The following is a 21,430-nucleotide window of genomic DNA, read 5'->3' as shown; positions in this document are numbered from 1 at the left end:
CTTTTGGTCATTTCTCTGTGAAAAGTTTATGAGCTTTACCACATTTAATCTGTGATTCTAATCCAGTACATTTTAATCATCTTGGAGCTTTAAAACTCACTAATGCCGGACTCTCACCCTCCAAAATACTAGTTTAATTGTTCTCTGGTATAGCATAAGGCATCAGCATTTATAAAGCTACCAGGTGATTCCTCGTGTAGCCAAAATTGAGAACCACTGCTTCTAATCTTTTTTTTTTAACATTTAAAAAAAATTATTTATTTATTTGGCTGCGTTGGGTCTTAGTTGTGGCACATGGGATCCCATGGCACATGGGATCTTTCCTTGCGGCATGCAGGCTCAGTAGTTGCAGTGCGCGATCTCCAGAGCATGCAGGCTCAGTAGTTGCGGCGCATGGGCTCTGTAGTTGCGACACGTGGGCTTAGTTGCCCCGTGGCATGTGGGATCTTAGTTCCCCAACCAGGGATCGAACCCACGTCCCCTGCATTGGAAGGTGGATTCTTAACCACTGGACCATGAGGGAAGTCACCCACTGCTTCTCATCTTTATGCTAGAAATATTTTTAAAATCCTACTTCTAATTGTATCCTATATAATTGTTGAAGTGAGCTCTTGGATAAATAAATGTTATCCTGTCTGTGTAAAAGTGTGTGTGTATACACACATATCTATATATGTATAATATACATATACACATGCAGAGCATGTTTAAAAATAAATTATCTGGCAAGCTTTTGAAGATATCACAAAAATAAATGGGGTGTGTGTGTGTGTGTGTGTGTGTGTGTGTGTGTGTGTGTCTATGTCTGTCTGTCTGCCTGTCTATAAGATCCCATGTATGGGTGACATTTGTGTTTTTTTGGTGTTTTGGTTTTTGGTTTTTGGTTTTTTCACTGACAAAACATTTATTTTCATGGTTAGATAGAACTTTGTGACCATTCATTAGTATATATTTAATATTTTGGGGGCAGAATATTTCAAGCAACGAACTTGTCATACATTACTGTAATATTAAAAAAATAGGCAAAATACTGGGTCCTAAAATGCTTTCTAAGATGTTGATTCAGAACAAAAGTTTATGGTTTTATACTGTTTTACCTTTGCAGTTGAAGTGTATTCTGTTTGTTTCTTAGAAAAAGGTCGGGGATTTCCATTTTGTTTTATAGTTAGTATAAATACATAGATTTCAGTAATATTTTGCAGCGCACGCACATCCTGAAGTTTCTAAGGCTTCATTAAGAAGTTATGCTGTTTTTGCAGGGATTTTCCATGGTGTTTAGTTGTAAAAAAAAAATGCTGAATGGATGAAAAATGAGCAAAATATGTGTTTTTTTCTTCTTTCTTATTCATCATTGCTATTTGTCCTCTGTGTGAAGGCAACTAATTTGCTGTGTTCCCCTGAGGGGAATTCAAGTCAAAAAGTCATATTGAATTACTAGAAAAAGATATTCCTATCTCAAAAGAACAAAGTGCAATGATTTAAGAAAAAAAAGTGGAAAATTTATCTGATTTTTGGTGTATGTTTTATCTGTCCACGGTACTCTACTTGTACGAACACTCTGATAAACTAAATCTGAAGGAAACTATAAATATGATTATTGATTGATTCCAACTGACAATCTTACTTTCCATGAATTTAGAAAGCCCAGTTTCTTCCTTTAATCCCATCAACTGCACGTTAAAATTTTAACAAAAAAAATTTTTTGTATTCTGTAAAAATCCAGCAGATATTTTCATTCTGGGTTTCGGTTATTTAATATATTTCTTTCCATAGTTTTCACACAGTTACATGCATGATTTGAGCTGACAATGAAGATAGAAGCTTAACAGAATGCATGATTTATTGGGAAAGTTATTCCCAATGTATTTCAATAGGCTGGCAATCCTCCCCGAGTTACAAACACCCAAATTATGAACGACCTACACACACAGACACACACACAGACACACACAGACACACACACACACACACACACACATGTCCAACTTGGATTTCTTAACTCCTGTCCTCCATGCTTTACATCTACAGGATGCATTTACTGTCATCACAGTTTCTGTGAGAAACTGTGGGGTGTTCAGAAGCATGTGACTTCCCAAATAGAAGCAGGGGATTGGGGTGGGGAGGGGATAGCAGGATGTAATCATCAGTTAGGAAAGTGACCCTGGGCTTTTTTGAGAGATTGGCATCCATTGATCAAAAATACACAAGCTACGTATTTTTAAACACTTTATTTCTCTTCCTGAAATTCTTCCATTAAAGATTCATTTACATTAACAAATCTTTTAAAAATGCCAGTACTTCTGGGAAGGTGAGGGAGGCATCAGTTATTCATTTCCTAGTCCGAACTAATTCTTTCAGGTTGCTTGCTACCTAAACTCTGGCTCAGGTCAAGTAGACTTAAAGGCTGGTTATTGTGATTGGCGGGAGATGATGATGATGAGTGTTAATTCATAGCAGGAATAGAATCGGTCCAGGTGATGTGACCATAATTGGGAGGCCAAGTGCCTCTACAAGGCATTGGGATACTTGGAAACTCCAGGAAAGGAAAGCTACGTAGCAGAGGAGAGATACAGAAAAAGAGGTACTAAAGGCAATCATATATATTTTAATATTTTCCTAGGCTGACTCTATGCACAGAAATATGAGAAGGAACTCATCTTCCTCCATATTTTTGCACTTTCTGACTTCCTGAACCCAGGACTCACATGTCAGTTAGAGCTTCATTCACTAAATGAATTACTTTGGCTTTTGATAAACAAGAATTGGAAACTATCACCATTCATAACAGACTTCTATGTGGAAATTTGTTCTAATGTCCAAGAGACCTGCTTACAAATTAACTTCAGAATATAATTGGTGCCCAAATTGGGATCTACCTGAATAGACTCATTGTTCGTCCGTTGTCCTTCATTCTCCAATCTTGGTTTGGAAAGTAGGGATTTGCTAGGTGGAGCTAAAAGAGACACTGGAGGATGAGGCTTTGTGTGGTAAAATTTATATAATGTCAGGGCATGCAATGGAGAGGACACTGGTGACCCCACGGAAATACACTTAGAGGTCACGACTCTTAGAAACCTAGGGATGAACACCCAAATCCTGACTATGGCCCCCAAGGCCCTGTGTGGTCTTGCGTCTCTTACCTCTCCAGTTACCTCTTGTCCTGCTTGCCCAGGTCCCAGTACTGTGGTTGTCTCATGCTTCCCCCAGACAGGCAGGGCCTTTGTACATGTGATTCCAATGGCCTGCAATACTTTCCCTGCCCTCTGCCCTTTTAGACTGTCCACTATACCTAATTGACTTTTCTCTACCCTTCAGACTTCTGCTCCAGATCACTCCCACCTCAGTCAATATCCTTTGTTCCACACACTCAAAGATTTATGTTTCTTTCTGATGGAGTACAGTTGCACAATTATTGCTGTGACTATTTTGTTTAACGTCTGTGCCCTCTAACTAGAAAGCACATAGAAAGAGGGACTCTTTCTGGTTTGGTTCACCATTTGTGTCTCTAGGGGGTTGGCATTCGTGTTTGGGACATAGTAAGAATTAAGTACATTTTTGTTAAATGAATGAATGAATGAATGATAGGAGTGACAGGTTGTACACAAGGTGGTTACATATCCAGAGCTCACTTTTATTTTTATTTTAGAATTACTGTTTTTTTGGGGGGGTTACTTATTAATTTATTTATTTTTGGCTGCATTAGGTTTTCATTGCTGCATGCGGGCTTTCTTTAGTTGCGTCGAGCGGGGGCTACTCTTTGTTGCAGTGCGCGGGTTCTCATTGTGGTGGCTTCTCATTGCGGTGGCTTCTCTTGTTGCGGGGCATGGGCTCTAGACACGTGGGTTTCAGTAGTTGTGGCACGTGGGCTCAGTAGTTGTGGCACACGGGCTCTAGAGCGCAGGCTCAGTAGTTGTGGTGCACGGGCTTAGTTGCTCCGCGGCATGTGGGATCTTCCCGTACCAGGGCTCGAACCTGTGTCCCCTGCATTGGCAGGTGGATTCTTAACCACTGCACCACCAGGGAAGCCCCAGAGCTCACTTTTCCGTGCTATATTTACTCTTTAGAAAAGGGGCAGTAGGTTCATGGAGAGAGCTCCTGCCTGCAGGCTCTGATTCTCCATCTCTTCCCTGGGGTTTCTGTGGTGTCAGGAGTCCACTAAAGGGCAGAGTGAGGCTGTGAGCTCATTCCACAGTGGTTAGCTATTGACAAATATCTGTCACTGTTTAACAAGCCTAAATTCGACTAGAAAGGAAAAGCCTCATAGCGAATCTCTGTGAAGCCAGCCTTTGGAAGCGTAGCTAGACATTTCTTTTATAAGTGCCAAGAATATGTTTATTTAAAGTTTGCTCTTCTTAATCTTCCCCCCTGCTCACCTTAGCTCCATCTTTTCGATCCGTGCCATTGGTATATCTGTCCCATTGGTTATTTGTGAAGCCCCTTCTAGGACTTAGCACTGCCAGGGCAGGTACTAACAACACCTCATCTTGGTTTCCAAAGGAACTATGTCAAAATTTTCAGGAAAGCCATGGTGGTAAAATAAAATATATGAGAGTGTGCTTACCTTTGATCAACTGAAAATCCTTTTGAACTAAAAACAAGGAAACCTTTAACACCTCAGGGTGAGAAGACATACAAAATGGAGGCTGAGCTAACAGAACCCTAATTAAAGTTAAATGAAAAAGTTAACCATTGGATTTAGACTATTACATATGTCTGTTGGCCTCAGATTTGAAGATATAGAAAGTTTACTCTGTTTATTTTGAAAATGTTTAATAAGACTTATGAGGTTGTATTATGTTTTCATTTATCTTGCAAAAACCTTGCTAATGTTTCCTAGGATTCTGTGGCATGTCAATCTGTAACAGTATCAGATATTAATGTCCTCAGATAACCTGTTGCTGAAGAATTGCTGAGACAGGTGTGGAGGAATGCTGTGGGAGAGACTGACACAATGACTTGGCAAAACCAAGGCAAAACCACAGTTCTAGAGTTCTGTGTTTGTACCATATCTATAAAGTGTGAGTCTGGAGTCTGAGCTCAGGGTCAAATTGTCTGCTTAGAGACAGCTGAGATTCTTTACTAGGGTAAAACTGAGAGGTGTGTCAAGGGTGCGGGGAGTGGTATAATTAATTCATTGAGGGGAAAATGCAGAAGGAGACAAATAACTTTTGCTTTACTTTTTAAAAGGTGAACTCAGGAAAAATGGAGAAACAGCAAGAAATTTTAGTTAGGTAAATAGTTTTAAGTTGTAATTGCAGGGAGTAGGGGTGTATTTCTAAAGGGTTATGGTAAACATTATAAAGAAGTCTGATACTGTAACTCTTCGTCCATCTCTTGTCCAAGATGAGCGTAAAAACTCTAAGGAAACTTCCCAGCTTTGGAGAATGCTTTTTTTTTTTTTTTTTTTTTTGCGGGACGCGGGCCTCTCACTGCTGTGGCCTCTCCAGTTGCGGAGCACAGGCTCCGGACGCGCAGGTTCAGCGGCCATGGCTCACGGGCCCAGCCGCTCCGCGGCATGTGGGATCTTCCCGGACCGGGGCACGAACCCGTGTGCCCTGCATCGGCAGGCGGACTCTCAACCACTGCGCCACCAGGGAAGCCCGAGAATGCATTTAAAAAAATGTTTTCTTACGTTTCATTGAATTTCATTGGTGAATATTTTTCAAGAGTTTCATTTAGGTGTGTATCAAAAAGAATTGTAACAGCGGGAAATTGAAACTACAGTTTTCTCCATACAGTGAAAAAAAGATGCATTCACACATTCACTGAATAAGCAATTGACAAGTCTGTACCCTGTACACAGGGGTAACCCTGGGGTTAGAGAATCTTAGTGAGGAGTATGACCAGGTCCCTGTTTTCACAATATTCTATAATCAAGTTGAGGGGACATACACGGAAATGAACAGTGCTAGTAGAGTATGACGTGTGTTTGGGTGGAGGAATGCCAGGAGAAGAAAAATCACTCCGGACTGGGGAGGATTACTAAAGAGAGTTAGAGTCCAGCAAAAAACTCCTTATAGGATGGGCTTCCCTGGTGGCGCAGTGGTTGAGAGTCCGCCTGCCGATGCAGGGAGCACGGGTTCGTGCCCCGGTCCGGGAAGATCCCGCATGCCGCGGAGCGGCTGGGCCCGTGAGCCATGGCCGCTGAACCTGCGCGTCCGGAGCCTGTGCTCCGCAACTGGAGAGGCCACAGCAGTGAGAGGCCCGCGTACCGCCAAAAAAAAAAAAAAAAACACTCCTTATAGGAGATGGCAGTTGAACCGAACCTAAAAGGTCACAGAGGAGTTTGCCAGGGAAACGGACTAGCACAGGGGAACACAAAGAGGTGTGAGAGATCCATGTGTGCAGTGAGATCCCGAGAACGTCAGGTGGGCTCAGGACTGGGGTAGGGGGCAGGGCGTCGAGTGCGGTGCCCCCGGGGACCTGCAGAAGACGGGCTGCAAACAAACACACCCCGGAGAGAGATCACAAAAGGCCTTCTACGCCAGGCTAAAAAGTGTGACCTTTATCCTGAAGGCAAAGGGCAGCTGCAGAAGGATTTTAAGTGCCAGGGTTATACGATCAGATATGTGTTTTAGAAAAATCATTCTGGCAGCTATTACACATTCTAAATGAAGACAAAACACCTCCTTAAAGCCTCTGAAGTATTCTAGCCGGTTCCTGAGAAAGGCTTGTTATAATTCTCACCATTTATCCTCTTAACATAACACAGAAACATTATCCCCTCTGACTTCTGGCTAAGTAGACACAGCCAGGATCTGGAGAAGTGGCTTTGGGGTAGTTTTTACATTTTTCCTAGCAACCTGGCACACCCAGATAGCTCGACTACAAAGGAAACCCGACCTCCCCATACCGAGGGGATGTTTGCACCAGGGGCCCCTAGAAAGGCGGGAATGTTCTACACACCATTTAAGGGACGAAAGGCCATATTCTCTCACGGAGAAGTGCTATGTGAGAAAACAGACAAGAGAAAAACAGAAACCCTTAATATTGGATGAAAATTTAGCCACCTCATAACATGAGCTGTACAGTCCTCGGAGGGCTTTGCACTGACCATTGAGACAGCTTTCAAGGCACAACAGAATTGGCTGAGTATCGAAAGATACGGTTATAACTGGCCTTGATTTTTGAGTCTAGGTACATTTTTGGGACAAAGACTCTATTTCTAAACGCTCGAAGAGGAGAAAAGTAAAGGTTAAGGAGATAACGTGGCCTGAAACCATGGCGTCTCACTAACCAAATTGTCAATGAAATGATCTTGAAGCGGGGTGTTTTCCAGCTTGGTTTCTAGCAAAACAGTAGGGTCCACAACCTTACATGTTCTTTTGCCCTGGCAGTTGAAAGTTCATCTCCCTAATTAGGAGTTTTGCCTCTGTGGCATAAAGAACCCTCTGATGGACAACCCATTTTATTTCTACCTGCTGGCCCACTGCCACCGGAAGTGCCCAGCCCTTGTGATGTAAATGTCAGGCGCTTTTGGGGGGTTTGTTTTTTCCTCCCTCAGAATAGGTTTTGGGGACTGGTGGTCCTGGAGGGAGAGAGGGAGTTAGGAGGCAGAGAAAAATGGGAGTCAGACGTTGACCTGCCGGGAAGGAGCCCCCGCTGACACGGTCAGTCTGACCCATTGAATGGCCTGAATACGATAAATGCCGCTTTATCCTGCCTTGAAAGGCACGAGATAGCGCAGTCTAAATGCCTGGGCATGCTTAAATAGGCGACCAGGGATGTTTGAGTTGAGCATGTTTGAAATCTGAGCTCTCTGACAGCCTGGGAGCTGTCACAGGTCACCTGCCTTGCTCCGCTGGGACGGACCCAGGTCTCACAAGAAATTGTCCATAGACGAATTGTAGTACAAATTCCTTTCTTTGTTGGTTGGCCTCTTTCACTAGACCATGGCCTATAAAATTTTGTAAAAACAATTCTTAAATATTATTTGAAAGGGCAAATGGCCCACGCTGAAAGGTTTGACAGTTTGACATATAGCGCATGGTTTCGAGAGCTCGCAACCTGAAAAGTGTGGCCAGGATTCTCCCCCTGCTTGTTAGAAGCCTGGTGTTTTTTGAACAGTGTTTTGTGGCTGCCCAGAGTTCCTCTGCTCCCAGCCATCTGACAGGCCAGGAGTCTGCTTCAGTGATCTGAAATCCTTTTAGACTCATTTGTGAGAGAGCAGAAAAATAGCTGGCACCTTTGAATCCAGTGTCCCAAGAGCACAGAAACAGGTAGTGCCAATTAAGGAGCCATTTGGACGATCAGATCAAAGCAGATCACCTTAGAGTCTTCTGATAGCGCCGGAGCCAGTGCCCAGAGAGAGAAGGGAGCCCGGAGTGGCACTTCAGTGAGGGGACCAGGGGGAATTTGAGTGGCTCAGTCTCATCAGAGCCAGGGAAGTCGCAGGAAAGTAGCTTTCTGCATTAGAATGTGGCCCGTGTGCGGCTCAGCGCCCGTTGGCTGCCTCTGCATAGCCAAAGGCCATTTTCAGGAGCCTCTGGCCCCTCAGTCACTGGCCTGCTAGTTAATTGCCACACGGACTTCATGACACATGGGCAGATAATATGACATTTTCGGTTTCTGTCACTAGCAAACGCCGCACCGTTGCTTGCACTAGTTGCTAAGAAGCTGTCAGAACGCATTAGCAATTGGCTAAAGTCGCCCTATGGCATTTCCTCATAGCATCAGCAAAACGAGCATAAATCACCCACTGGAGCCTACTGCTATCCTAATGAGGCTGTAAGCTTGTTTATGGACTAGCATCATTTTTATGATTATTTCCACCTTTTCAGTTTGCCTTCATTTGGTGGCAGGAGAAGTCAGCTCCAGGAATGAAGTCACTGCTGACATTTTACAAATGTGGCTCAGAGCTGCTGCCTGCTGCCGTGTGGTCAGCCGGCGGTCCTCCAAGTTTGTTTAGTGATCTTAAAAATAAAAAGGAAATAAATCCTCTAGAGACCGCAGAGAGGTGACTGTATCACATTGCAGAGTGGATGGAAATGTGCAAGGTACAATTGGCCATTGAGACTTTCCTCTGAGGTGGAGACGTTTCGAGATCAATTTTCCATTTTAGGAAGTGGAAGAGGTTAAACAATTTATGAAAATCTATGAAAAGTGTTTGCTTTGAGAATCGTCTGTTTTGTTATGCTCTCTTCCGTCCCCATCCTCTCCATTTCCCTAACTTGTGTCGGGAAGGAGCAGGGTTTATTGTTTTAGGCTTTTCTGAACATGCACCAGTATTTACACTGGATTGAAAGCATTTGCTTCCAATGAAAATCTTGTCTTAGATTACAACCCAGCAGTGTAATTTCCCTCCCAGATGGGAGTAAAGTAGCTGTATTTGCCTAAAAACAGTAGGAAGAACAAACTGAGCATTAAGCCAAGGCTGTTTTTGGCTTGAGTTAATGATGTAATAGAAACCTTTTATTCGGGAGAGGTCACTGCCAGGGACTGATGGGGGGTGATCTGGCTCTTGCTTGAAAGGTTTCTCCATTGTATCTACATAAGTCTTCACTTAAACAATTCTGTTCCTAATGCTTCTGCTTTCATATGGCAGAAATAAACAGGAAAGGTTCTGGTGAGTGTTACACGTGGAATGCAGAAAGCCTTCCTCTCTTAATGCAGTATATAATTCAGGTGCCCTCAAGGCACGCTTTCGGGAATTCTTTTGCCTGAGGTAATGGGAAGCTAAGGCTGCTTTAAGGCCTTGATTATCTATTGATGCACAAAGCTGGAAAAAAGTCATCTCCGTTGGATTATAGTAGATATTTCCATAAATTATCAATGAATTCTCTTCAAGGCAGGCACGAGGCATTGCCTGCTAAATTAATCTGAAGGGGTTTTGAGATGGAGAGAAAGGCTATTTTTTTGTTTTTTTTTTTAAGATTGAAAACAATCATGGGCGAGGTGGTGAAAAACTGTGTCCTTAGGTCAGAAGCTTTTTAATCAGTGATCAAGTAATATGTTTCTTTTCCTTGGTTACCTCTTGCATATTAAAAGTGGATTAGCCCACTGAAAATTTAAATGCTTTTGAGTTTGTTTTTTTTCTCATGTTTTTTTAATGAATTGTTATTTTATATGGTGAATTGCTTCTCTGAATAAAAAGCCTCTTTAAATATTGGACTTCCTAAGAATTTATTAGGCAAATCCAAGGAGACTCCTTATAAAACACTTGGGTAGGTCTTCCCTGGTGGTGCGGTGGTCGAGAGTCCGCCTGCCGATGCAGGGCACACGGGTTCGTGCCCCGGTCCGGGAAGATCCCACATGCCGCGGAGCAGCTAGGCCCGTGAGCCATGGCCGCTGAGCCTGCGCGTCCAGAGCCTGTGCTCCGCAAAGGGAGAGGCCACAACAGTGAGAGGGCCGCGTACCGCAAAAAAACCCCAAGAAAACAAACAAAAAAAAACACTTGGGTATGCAAATCAAAGGTGCGGTGCGGTGGAAGGAGCCCTGGTTTAGGGACGTGGGTGTCTCGTCCTGCCTGGACCACCCCCCTTGAGCAAATCATCCAGCAGGATCACAAGTACTTTCTTCACTGATACAGTGAGGGCTTGGGAATTGTGGGTCTTTATGATCTTTTTCACTGAGAACACAGCTACGATTCCATGGACCTTTTACAGAATATACGATTTTTGTCAACAAAACGTCGAATACAATGAAATTATGAATTTTAATTTGATAAAAATTCAACAGAAAAGTTCTGCAAAAGTTTTGTGTTTGTGGCATATGCTGTCATCCTAGCAGAAATGTCGAAATCAGTCTGTCTCTCACCCAACAAAGTTTTTAAACTTCAACTCAGTACAAGTCAAGGTAATTCCGGGGGCAGTTTTCTTTTGCGGGGAGGGGTGGCGGGGGGAGTTTCCTGAGGGAACTCTGCTAAGAACAACTGATTAATGACAACCTAACTACTTTAGATTCGACTGAAATAACTGAAATCAAAATAGAGAATTCTTCAATATCCTGTGATAAACCATAATAGAAAAGAATATGAAAAATAATATACATATGTACATATATAACTGAGTCACTTTGTTGTACAGCAGAAATTAACACAACATTGTAAATCAACTATCAATAATTTTTTTTTTTTTTTTGCGGTACGCGGGCCTCTCACTGTTGTGGCCTCTCCCGTTGCGGAGCACAGGCTCCGGACGCGCAGGCTCAGCGGCCGTGGCTCACGGGCCCAGCCGCTCCGCGGCATGTGGGATCTTCCCGGACCGGGGCACGAACCCGTGTTCCCTGCATCGGCAGGCGGACTCTCGACCACTGCGCCACCAGGGAAGCCCTCAATAAAATTTTTTTAAAAATAGAGAATTCTTTTTGTGTGTAGGATATTTAGATAAAAGAAGCAAGGAATACAGAAATTCATGACGCGATCCAAAGGAATCTGAGGCTAGTTCCCATGTGCAGTCTTACCAGAGTTCTTTAGGCCATGTGCACAGGTCTCCCAGTAAACCCAGGGAGTGTGCAAGTTCATTGTTAAGCCTCGCCACTCTAACTCTTCTTTCTGGGCCCAGATCAACCTGTCCCTTTTTAAAAGCCAGTAGTTTCCACTGAGAGAGCTGGGGTACCAGTTTGACAAAAGCTAAGCTACTTTTTAGGGTAGTATGTTTAGTCCACTGTTGTTTTCCCTTTTAACATTTGTGCCTAAACGCCAAGTGTTTACTTTCCATTTGTACCTTATGACTTGTTTTGGACAGTGTGATTATATGAACTGAAATTTCACTTTTTTTTTTCTTATTCAATATGCCATTTTAAAAGGAATACTACGTTCTTTATCTTATTGTGTCACAGAGCCAAAAAATTATCTAGAAGAAACAACTTAAATGTTATAACAAAAATCAATGGAAAAGTAGTATCCAGTGTATAGGAATGTGTAAGCAGGTGACTTTTTGGTGAGAAAAATTTAAATCTAGAAGAAATTTTTCAGAAACTGCCTGGATTATTAGGGGAATACAATCCCAACTGACTGTTCATTTAACATCTCTTTATTTGATTTAAATAGTCATTGTTTTCTAATTAAAAATTGATTTCAAGAGTTTTTCCCTTACTAAACTTTATGCTCTCTTTCTGTGACAAGAAAAATTATATTCTATTTGAAGCATTCGTATGTCAGACTGCTTATATGATGGATTACCTACATTTCCATGGCCTACTTTAGTCTTAAGATAGATCACTTATGGAAATAGTTGATGTCTTAAATGCATCTTCTCACAAGTTGACATCAATGACTTTATGTGGGATTTGAATACCCAGGCATGGACAGCACCTCTGCTCATGGTTTCCACCATATTAAACTCCCCAGTAGGAGTTACACTTAACATGTCTCCACTATCCACATCTGAATAATTACCATGGCAACAAAGCTACTAAAGAGATTGGATACTCCCCTCCATTCCCTTTGACATTTTCCAATGTTCTTTGGAAGAAGTTCCTTAGACCTGACTACTTTTGAGCCTAGACCTTGCTCTTTCTCTTAAAAAAGAAAGAAAGAAAAGAGTACCAAATAAACTATTAATCATTGATATTGCTCTTTCGGTTTTGTTTATATCCAAAGGCATTCTATTTGAATAAAGCATGTTAAGGTAGCATCAGTCAAAATTTGATTCACTATGTTTGCAGGTGATGGCTTGGACAACAGTGTAGCTTCCCCCAGCACAGGTGACGATGATGATCCAGATAAGGACAAAAAGCGTCACAAAAAGCGTGGCATCTTTCCCAAAGTAGCCACAAATATCATGAGGGCGTGGCTGTTCCAGCATCTAACAGTAAGTGGATTCTAAATGACATATGTAAACTAAATATGGACAATGAACCAGTTTTGATAGAAAAAAGGGGGGAAGAATGATCCCTCTGGACTTGGAATATTTCATAAATCACTGTGTGCCCACAGTTCTTACAGAGGTGTTAGCACTTGTTTCCTAGATCCATACCCCAAATTAGGAGTTTTATTTGAAGTTTGCTATTGCGATTTTGCTCACTCTTGTAAGTTATAAGATTTAGGAGTTCATGTCCACTTGTGACTTTAAGTATGTATGTTAATGATGATGTTTTTCTCAGTGTGACTCTTCAAGTACCTAGGACCAGGTCCCACTAAGAGCAAAGTCAGACAAACCCCAGAGAGAAGGACTTAATTTCTTCCAATGCTTTAGTGGACCTTTATGGCGAATGGTCTGCAAAAATGTAAATCTTGTTGCAATGGCAGGTTGCTCACATAATTTGCTCTTAAGTGGTTTGAATGTACTGGCTGCCATTACAAAACGTTCATCTGAGTCAGAGCTGCACAGTGAAAGTTGTCCCTGTATTTAGAACTGTAAAGGAAAACAGCAATATAGAGTCAGCTCTTCCTGTGTAGTCCCTTGTGACTTTTCAAGCCGAGTAACAGTTTATATTGTCTGTGTGAGTATTGCTGTTTTCACTGCAGGAATTCTCCTGGAGATGTGAGAAACTGGAGATTTGGGGCTTTATGCCACCGAGGGATTTGTTTTGTTTGGTTATTGTTCTGAATGGATTTCATGTTCAAAATATTTATAATCATAATATTTTGGTGGATATTTTTGGAAGTGCATATTGATTTAATGACATCATAGGAAGAAGGTGAAATGAAGATTTATGGGTAAAATAATATATTAAAAATCAACAAAATTGTTGGCCAGGGGTACTTTCAATATTAGGGACAAAGGACAAATTTAGACAGGTCGTAGCATAGACTAGCCTAAAATGAATGAATGTTAAAAATCTTGTTTTTGTAAAGAAATGTTAGGAGCAAACCTTTGATATTACTATTTTTAGCATAGTTTGCTTTTCTTAAAGTCATTTGATCTCCTTCAGTATCAAAGTTAATTCTGCATTGTCACTAATGTGTCCAGACCTGTTGACCCTCACATCCTCACCCACTTTCAAAGCCATGTTCCTCAGTGACTTATATTGATACAGGGAGACAAACAGAGGATGTGGGAGACCAAGCTGGTTCAGCTCCTCTGGACAGAGGCTGTGCCTCCAATAATACTTGAGGCTATAAATTAATCCAGATTTTCCAGCATCCCTAAATAAAATAAAAACCGAGAGCCGCAGAACTAACTAAAAAATAGTTTCTTTCCTTTTCTTCTTCCCACCACGATTCCAAACAGTAACTAGATTATGCTGATAGTTTTGGAATCAGCTTTAGGGGTGGTTAATACTGGTAGTTAGTTGAAGATGTAGGCGGTTTAGCTGCTTTTAACGTCATCTTAGGTTGACCTGAAACCTGATTCGGGTGCCATTACTTGCCTGACACTTGTTGCATTTATGTGGATAGTTTGAGATCTGCCTTGTGCAAGTTTGCTGCTGAGGATTATTGACCACCGCTGAATGGGAGGGGAAGGACTAGGGTCTAGAGGGCATAGCATGGAAGATAAATAGTACGGGGACTTCCCTGGTGGCGCGGTGGTTGAGAGTCCGCCTGCCGATGCAGGGGACGCGAGTTCGTGCCCCGGTCCGGGAAGATCCCACGTGCCGCGGAGCGCCTGGGCCCGTGAGCCATGGCCGCTGGGCCTGCGCGTCCGGAGCCTGTGCTCCGCAACGGGAGAGGCCACAACAGTGAGAGCCCCGCGTACCGCAAAAAAATTAATAATAATAATAAATAAATAAAAATAAATAGTACGGCATTTAAAGTCAGCGGGAGATAAGAAGTGACAATTGGGCAAAAGTGCTGATGCAGCCGTGCTGGTATTTCGTCACTGGAGCCAACCAGCTAACCTGATCTAACCCGAGGATGAGCGGGGGGAGGGGACAAAATCCGGTTGACCCTGAAGTTACAACCAAACTCTGTTTCCTATGCTAACAGAAAAAAAAGAGATAGACTTCGTCAGCCTCCATTTCAGTCTGCAAAGGAGTTTTGGCTTCACTCGAAGCTGAGGTGCCCCTGAATAAAATATAATCAAATATTAGTTCAGACAGAATCAGGAGAGAAGAAGCAAGTTCTTTTATTCATCCACCAGATTTCCTGGTTTTCTAGGTCATACCCTTGTGAAGAACCTTGCCAAGAGCTATATTATTTTCTTTAAAAAAAAAAAAAAAAAAAAAAAGAGCAACAACAAAATGCCTTTTAACAGCCAGCATGACTTTACCTGCACTGCAATGCTTTTTGTGGTCCATATATTATTGGGGCAGTTGCAACAGAAATTATTCATGAACTGTCTGATTTTTTGAGGTCCGGCTAATTTCCTTCAGTTTGAGGGTCGGTGCTGGCCTGTACCACTACCCTGAGGGGGGAACCCATTTGTCCATGTCTCCCTGGCATTCTAAGAATGCTCATAGCCGTTGTTTCCTGGTTTCCATTGGGTATTTCCACCCTCCTTCCCCACTCCACTGCCATCCGCTCATACAAAAATACTGATAATGATAATGGTCTCTAAAAAGCAGAAGCTCTCATACTATCATCTAAAAAGCAAAGTGAGGAGATATATTTAAATTTTCTCCCCCTTTCCTTCTTCCAATGAGAAAGATTCCCTTCTGTCCCTGTTCTCCAATTGCGAGAGTAGATAGATTTCCAGTTCCAAGCAACAGCCTTCTCCTTGTCTCATTATACTTCTTGAAAGAATGCATTAACTGTTTAGGTAATACTTATAGTCAAGAGCCGATTATAATAAAAATACTATGAGAAAACGTATAGAGTTTTATTATTATTTGTCCACATGTAAGTAACTACTGTTATCTCAGTATTAATTCTTTAGCAAATTTATTTCAAATTCTGAGAGGTCTTTAGGGATGCACAATTCATTTGGAAGACTGTACACATTTTAGATGATCGCATTCTTGCTATATGATTAATGCAACTTATCCAGGAGATCCTTTATGAAATCTTGCTAAATATAAAAGAGCAACTGAAACTCTGGCTAATTAAAACAATAGCAATCACAATTTATTAGCACACTGTAAAAAAACTAATTTTTTAAATGCCAAAGGTATATTACAAAACCTCATACACCTTTTGGAAAGCAAATTGCTATCTTTTTTTCTTTTTCAAATAAATGGGTCAATCTTTTCATTGAGTTTATTCAGTTAAAAAAAGCTGCCTTTGAAAGGGCTTTCAGCATTTTGTTTGTTAGAGGAGTAGAATAGGCCCTGAATCAAAAAACCTTTCTGGATTTGCACCCCAGCTGCGTAAGAAAAATGTGCCTTTCTGTAGTTGGTCACAGGTAGATTTAATCAGTAGCACATTTTACTACTCCAAAGAGAGAACTAAAGCTTCGTTTTCGGACTCACAGTCTCTAGCAAGCTAACCTGGACATACTTGTATATAATAAAAACAATAAAAGAAAAAGGAAACAGGTTTTAAACTTTGGTGATTATGGGGTAAAAGGAAATTTCAGTGATGTGAATTTCCAGCTTAGACTTAGTTGAACCTTTGCCAGTTTTGATAGCTAGAGAAGTTCTCCTGAAAGAAACTATTCCCTGGAATTGAAAAGAATGACTGACATTATTTAGATAATGACAGAGAATTCGAAAGAAAATAAAAGGATGTATTAATAGAAATGCTTGCATTTGCCTGAAGACAAATTACTGCAAACAATTAGAAAGTACTTAGTATTTGGGCGTGAGTCACTATATAGTCATGATCAGTTTAGGGGCATATGCCACATCAAGATTTATTTTCCTTCCTAAGGGCATTATTCCAGCTGTAAATATAACCTGCTATGTCATAATGTTTAAGCTGGATGTGTTTTGCGTATTACTGGTTATTTTGCTACATAGCGTTACAGAGATTTCTGCCTAAGGGCTAGTAAAAATGAAGAGAAGAAATAAATACAGTGTTTAAGGTAAAGAATCAAGGGTCTTTTTTCTTTTTGTTTTCCTACCCTAACATATTGCAATTTTAAATATAATCTAAATAGAAAAGGGGTTAATATGGTTCTTATTGAAAATATGCAGTGACATATTTTCCTGCATGGAGCTTCTGTACTCTAGGAATCCTGAAAAGTTAGGGAGAGTTGAGGTTGTTAAAACGCATACCTGCAAATTCAGGTGAAGAAACCATTCAAGGTGTGACTCATTCGGCATTGACCAGTAGGAGAGGTGATCCTGAAGGTGAATTGACTTGCATTCACATTCTCTTGGATTCCTCATCCTTTCACTGACCTTGAGGATCCCACTGGGTACTATAGAGACAAACTTTGTTTCTAGGTTATATACACATTTTGCTATTTGATTTTGTTTTCTTTATTTCAACTTCTAGCCTGGAAAATACTATTTCTTTTTTTTCTGTAGCGAAATTTATGTCTCAATTTCTGATTTATAGGACTTTCCTCTCAATGCGGATAAAGCCAAAGTGAGGGGTTGTAGAATCTTCCAGGTTGAGAATAGCGTTGCCATAGAAACACTATTAGATGAAAAGTGCCCTGCGGGTCCGCCACTCTAAGAATGGAGTAAGTGGAATTGAATTGGGAATTGAATGCTCTAGAAGAGACAGATGTTGTTTCATTGGTTTTTGCTTTTGGTAACAAGATCTGGTGGAGACATCTTAGTATCAAATCTCTGCCTGCAATTTTGGAAGAACTGCTCTCTAAACATTATGAATTATTGTTAGAATGAAAAAATACTTCTCATTGGTATCCAGATAACCCATTTTGTTGATCAAGGTGAGCGGAAAGTCAAAAGGCAGACACAGAGATGAGGACTAATACAGAGGCACATAGTTAGGTAGCAGATGGAATTTGCTCCTCTCGTACCATTTCTATATCTCCTCCTATCCCTCACCACTATTCTTTGCCAATTTTAACAGTGAATATTCTTATTGTGCCTTACCAGTTAGCATCCTTCAGCTACCATTAGTTCTAAGAAGGTAGCAAGGCAGGAAGACTATATTTTTGAACTTTGACCTAAAATGTCAATCAGGGTAGTGCAAAGTGTTTGGGAAAGACAGTCCTACCTAGTCCTCTGTGTTCATATGCCTGAGCCAAGGAGGGTGGCTTGTGGAGATGGCAGCTAACATTGATCCTTTTTTCATTATGTGGTATCTACAGATACCTTATTAAATTAAGATACTTGAAAACTAATATGAAGGAGTGAGAAGATTTTTTTTTTTCCTTTCAGATGCCCATGTCCCATAACAAAAATGAGCTCTCTGAAATACATAAGAAGAATATCTTCACAGTTCTTACTCTTTTTTCTTACACGAGGTTACCGGTCGCTTTCCCAGGCTTTAGTCATGATGATGGTCAGAGCTTGGCTTTGCCGAAATCAATACAGGCTTAGATGACAGATCCCTCTGTCTTACTTTTAAAAGATCTCTGCTACTTTGGAGATAGCATATTTCAACTTTGATTAGATAGGACCCTGAATATCTTTTACCCAATTGGGAGTCATCTGTTTCAGGAGGAAAATGGAATAGATTATTTAATGACTTGGAGGTAATGTTGGAATGCCCTAATTCTTCTGTAATATACATCATATAAACCCTGTTTTAATAATGAAGCGAGTGGTTTCTAGATTCTGGAGCAACTGCCTTTTTCTTTTTCTTAGCTGGTTATTGAAATCCTAATGGGATGGGTGATGAATTTTCTTAGGTCAGGTAAACTGAAAAGGCTACAGCTGGAATTCTTCACCCAGAAGAATCGGAGTTAATACTAATGATCATTGTGAATTAGAAGATCAAAGGCGAAGCATCAGCCTGTTCTCCAAGTTGTTGCCCCAGAGGCCATTAGTGACCTGGCAGAGCTCCCTCCCAGCCTCCCGCACACCTCCTTCACTTTGCCCCAGCCTTTCTTCCCCATCCTAGTTATGCACCTCTGACCTGGGGGAATTACAGTCGGTTGACGAGGAGGCATTGGGGGAAAAAAACAATCAAAAGTAAAAACAAAAGTCCAACTTTAAAATTGTACATTTATCCAGGTGCATAGGACTCTTAAGCAGATGAACTCTGATTGGGGCTGTATGAATTTCGGGGTGTGATTGAGATTTTTGTGCTCAGTCAAACGGTTTGTTCATTTCACTGATGGTTGGTGCCTTTATATGGTGCCTTATATAAGGGACATTTGTAGCGTCTGGCTGGCAATTTGTCAGCTTATTCTAAAATTTTCCTTTTGTTTCCAAGGCTAAGTTAAAAATACATTGTAGTTTGGTTTCCTGATATACTCTTTTTTTTTTTTTAATTAATTTTTCGCTGTGTTGGGTCTTTACTGCTGCTCTTGGGCTTTCTCTAGTTGCAGCAAGTGGGGGCTACTCTTCATTGTGCACGGGCTTCTCACTGCGGTGGCTTCTCTTGTTGCGGAGCACGGGCTCTAGGCACGCGGGCTTCAGTAGTTGTGGCTCGCAGGCTCTAGAGCGCAGGCTCAGTAGTTGTGGCGCATGGGCTTAGTTGCTCCGAGGCATGTGGGATCTTCCTGGACCAGGGATCGAACCCGTGTCCCCTGCCTTGGCTGGTGGATTCTTAACCACTGCGCCACCAGGGAAGTCCAGGTTTTCTGATATACTCTTAATCGGGTTGATTCAATGAAGGATTAGGTTCAAAACAGAAGTGCCCATATAAGCACAATTTATTAAGTTGATGGTTGCCCATGCACATAACTGTTGGAAAACTAGCTCGCCATTTACACTTCAACGCATATATCAATGTCCTGTCTTCTGATACCTCTTAGTGATGATACATTTTTGAAGATAAAACGCTAAACTCAGTCAATGAATATGAAACAGCTCCTCCTCAATTTATCTTTCAGATTAAAATTACAGCATCACGTACATATATGTGAGCGTATTTTTTAAACTAACTCAGTCTAATCCTTAGGAATATTTTGTGACATAGGTTTGGCTTTTTACTTTCTGTGTTTAAGATTCCTAGTGAAGGTACTTTGGTTTAAAGAATGGAGGTTTGATGGACAGACAATCCAGTGGTTTTGTTTTAGGAAGGATTCCAGTGTTTTGGTTTGGTTTGGCTGATTGGTTGTTTTGCCAGGGGAAGTAAATCTATATGTCATGTAATTTAGGAGACTTTGACTTAACTGGAAATATCCTCATCACATCTCGGTCTTTCTTACGGAAGTGTGATTATGACTCTGTGTACATATATGTCCCTATATACTTGGGCATTTTTCTATAAGACAAATCTCTCTGAACCCCTGCCATCCGTACCAATCCTGATGGGAAAAACTGATCCATTTGACTTCTTTTAATCCGCTAAATAGCTATGTTCAGGGCTCTAACTTTTCTGTTTCTGCTGATGGAAGCCAATGCCAGAGGGTAAGCAAAGAGTGGAGACCACATTGCAATGGTCACGATACCCTCTTGGTTATGGGCCAAGCTTACCTGAGGTATACTGAATGCCATGGGACAGCAAAAATCGCTTTATTAAGGCTCCAAGGTAGTAATGATAGTAATTGTGCGGATTTACAACAAAATGACTGCTATGGACAAACGTGCTGGTGTTTCAATACTGCTTGTCCTTCCATTTGCGAGTCCTGAGCCTGGGAAAGGTGGCTTTCGTCAATGGACTGGATACTCAGCTCAGTGTGTCAGGAGGCAGGAGAGAGCCCTCGAACACTCAGATAAGGCGTCCATTTCCTGGTGGGCCTGTGGGCAGCCTCCAAGAGCAGAGGAGTAGCTGGAAGAATTACGCCAGGCGATTTTCTAACATTTCAAAGACCTTTCAGATTTTGTGTTTTCTTGCTATTGCAAAATGCCTTCACTCAGCAAATTATAGCCCAAGGAGTGTGGCTCCCAATACAAGAAGTATTGCTCTATCTTTGGACGCTCTAAAGAAAAGATAGGCCTCAAGGAACTTGATGTTATAAATGCAAGCACCCTAAGTTAGTTGATATTCAAATGAGACACAAGTTACTTGGTTTTATAATGGATTATTCAAAATCTTCTGAAATAGAGACCTTTGTTTGATTTAAATCACTGCTTGTATTTGAATGTCCTCCTGGTATTATCTCTCCAGAAAAAAAATGGGGCAATATATATGAACTTAACCATTTAGGTGTCTTTGCTTTTCAGTTCTTAATATTCTGCGATCAGTTTTTGTCTGTTTTCACATTAACTTTGTCGCTAGCATCCCTGTAGAGCCCACATGCTCTCCCATGACACGAATGCCCTTTGAGAATTCGGTGTCCTAGGAAGTTCTTGGGACATCCAGAGGCCAGGAGGTGTTAATTGGAACACTCATCCTAAGAAAGATCAATGAATGTAGAAAATTTCTATTGCAGTTTATAGAAGCTTAGGAATAATTCCTGTCCCTTATTTAAAGAAAAGTCAGTTTCCAAACTTCTTGGGGGAGGAACTCCACAAAAATGACGATTTCATTTTTAAGAGAAATGCAATTATCTCCTGCCTACATAATGTTACTTTTACCAAGTTTTCTGGGTTTTTTTGTTTTTTGGGGTTTTTTTGCAGTACGCGGGCCTCTCACTGTTGTGGCCTCTCCCGTCGCGGAGCACGGGCTCCGGACGCGCAGGCTCAGCGGCCATGGCTC

General features: G+C 41.4%; 1 protein-coding gene across 5 annotated transcripts in view; it reads left to right on the top strand.

Annotated features, from left to right (window-relative positions):
• MEIS1 (Meis homeobox 1) overlaps positions 1–21,430 on the top strand; it is a 140,041-nt gene that overhangs the window by 64,674 nt on the left and 53,937 nt on the right. For all 5 annotated transcript variants that reach the window (XM_007464098.1, XM_007464097.1, XM_007464096.1 and 2 more), the window contains one exon: positions 12,607–12,752. In XM_007464098.1, the coding sequence (XP_007464160.1) occupies positions 12,607–12,752 (146 nt within the window). The remainder of the gene's footprint in view (positions 1–12,606; positions 12,753–21,430) is intronic.

Source organism: Lipotes vexillifer, unplaced genomic scaffold (assembly GCF_000442215.2).
Source record: "Lipotes vexillifer unplaced genomic scaffold, Lipotes_vexillifer_v1.1 scaffold311, whole genome shotgun sequence".
NCBI lineage: Eukaryota > Metazoa > Chordata > Mammalia > Artiodactyla > Lipotidae > Lipotes > Lipotes vexillifer.
Note: the sequence above shows the minus strand (reverse complement) of the source record. Positions and strands in the feature narration are given on the sequence as shown.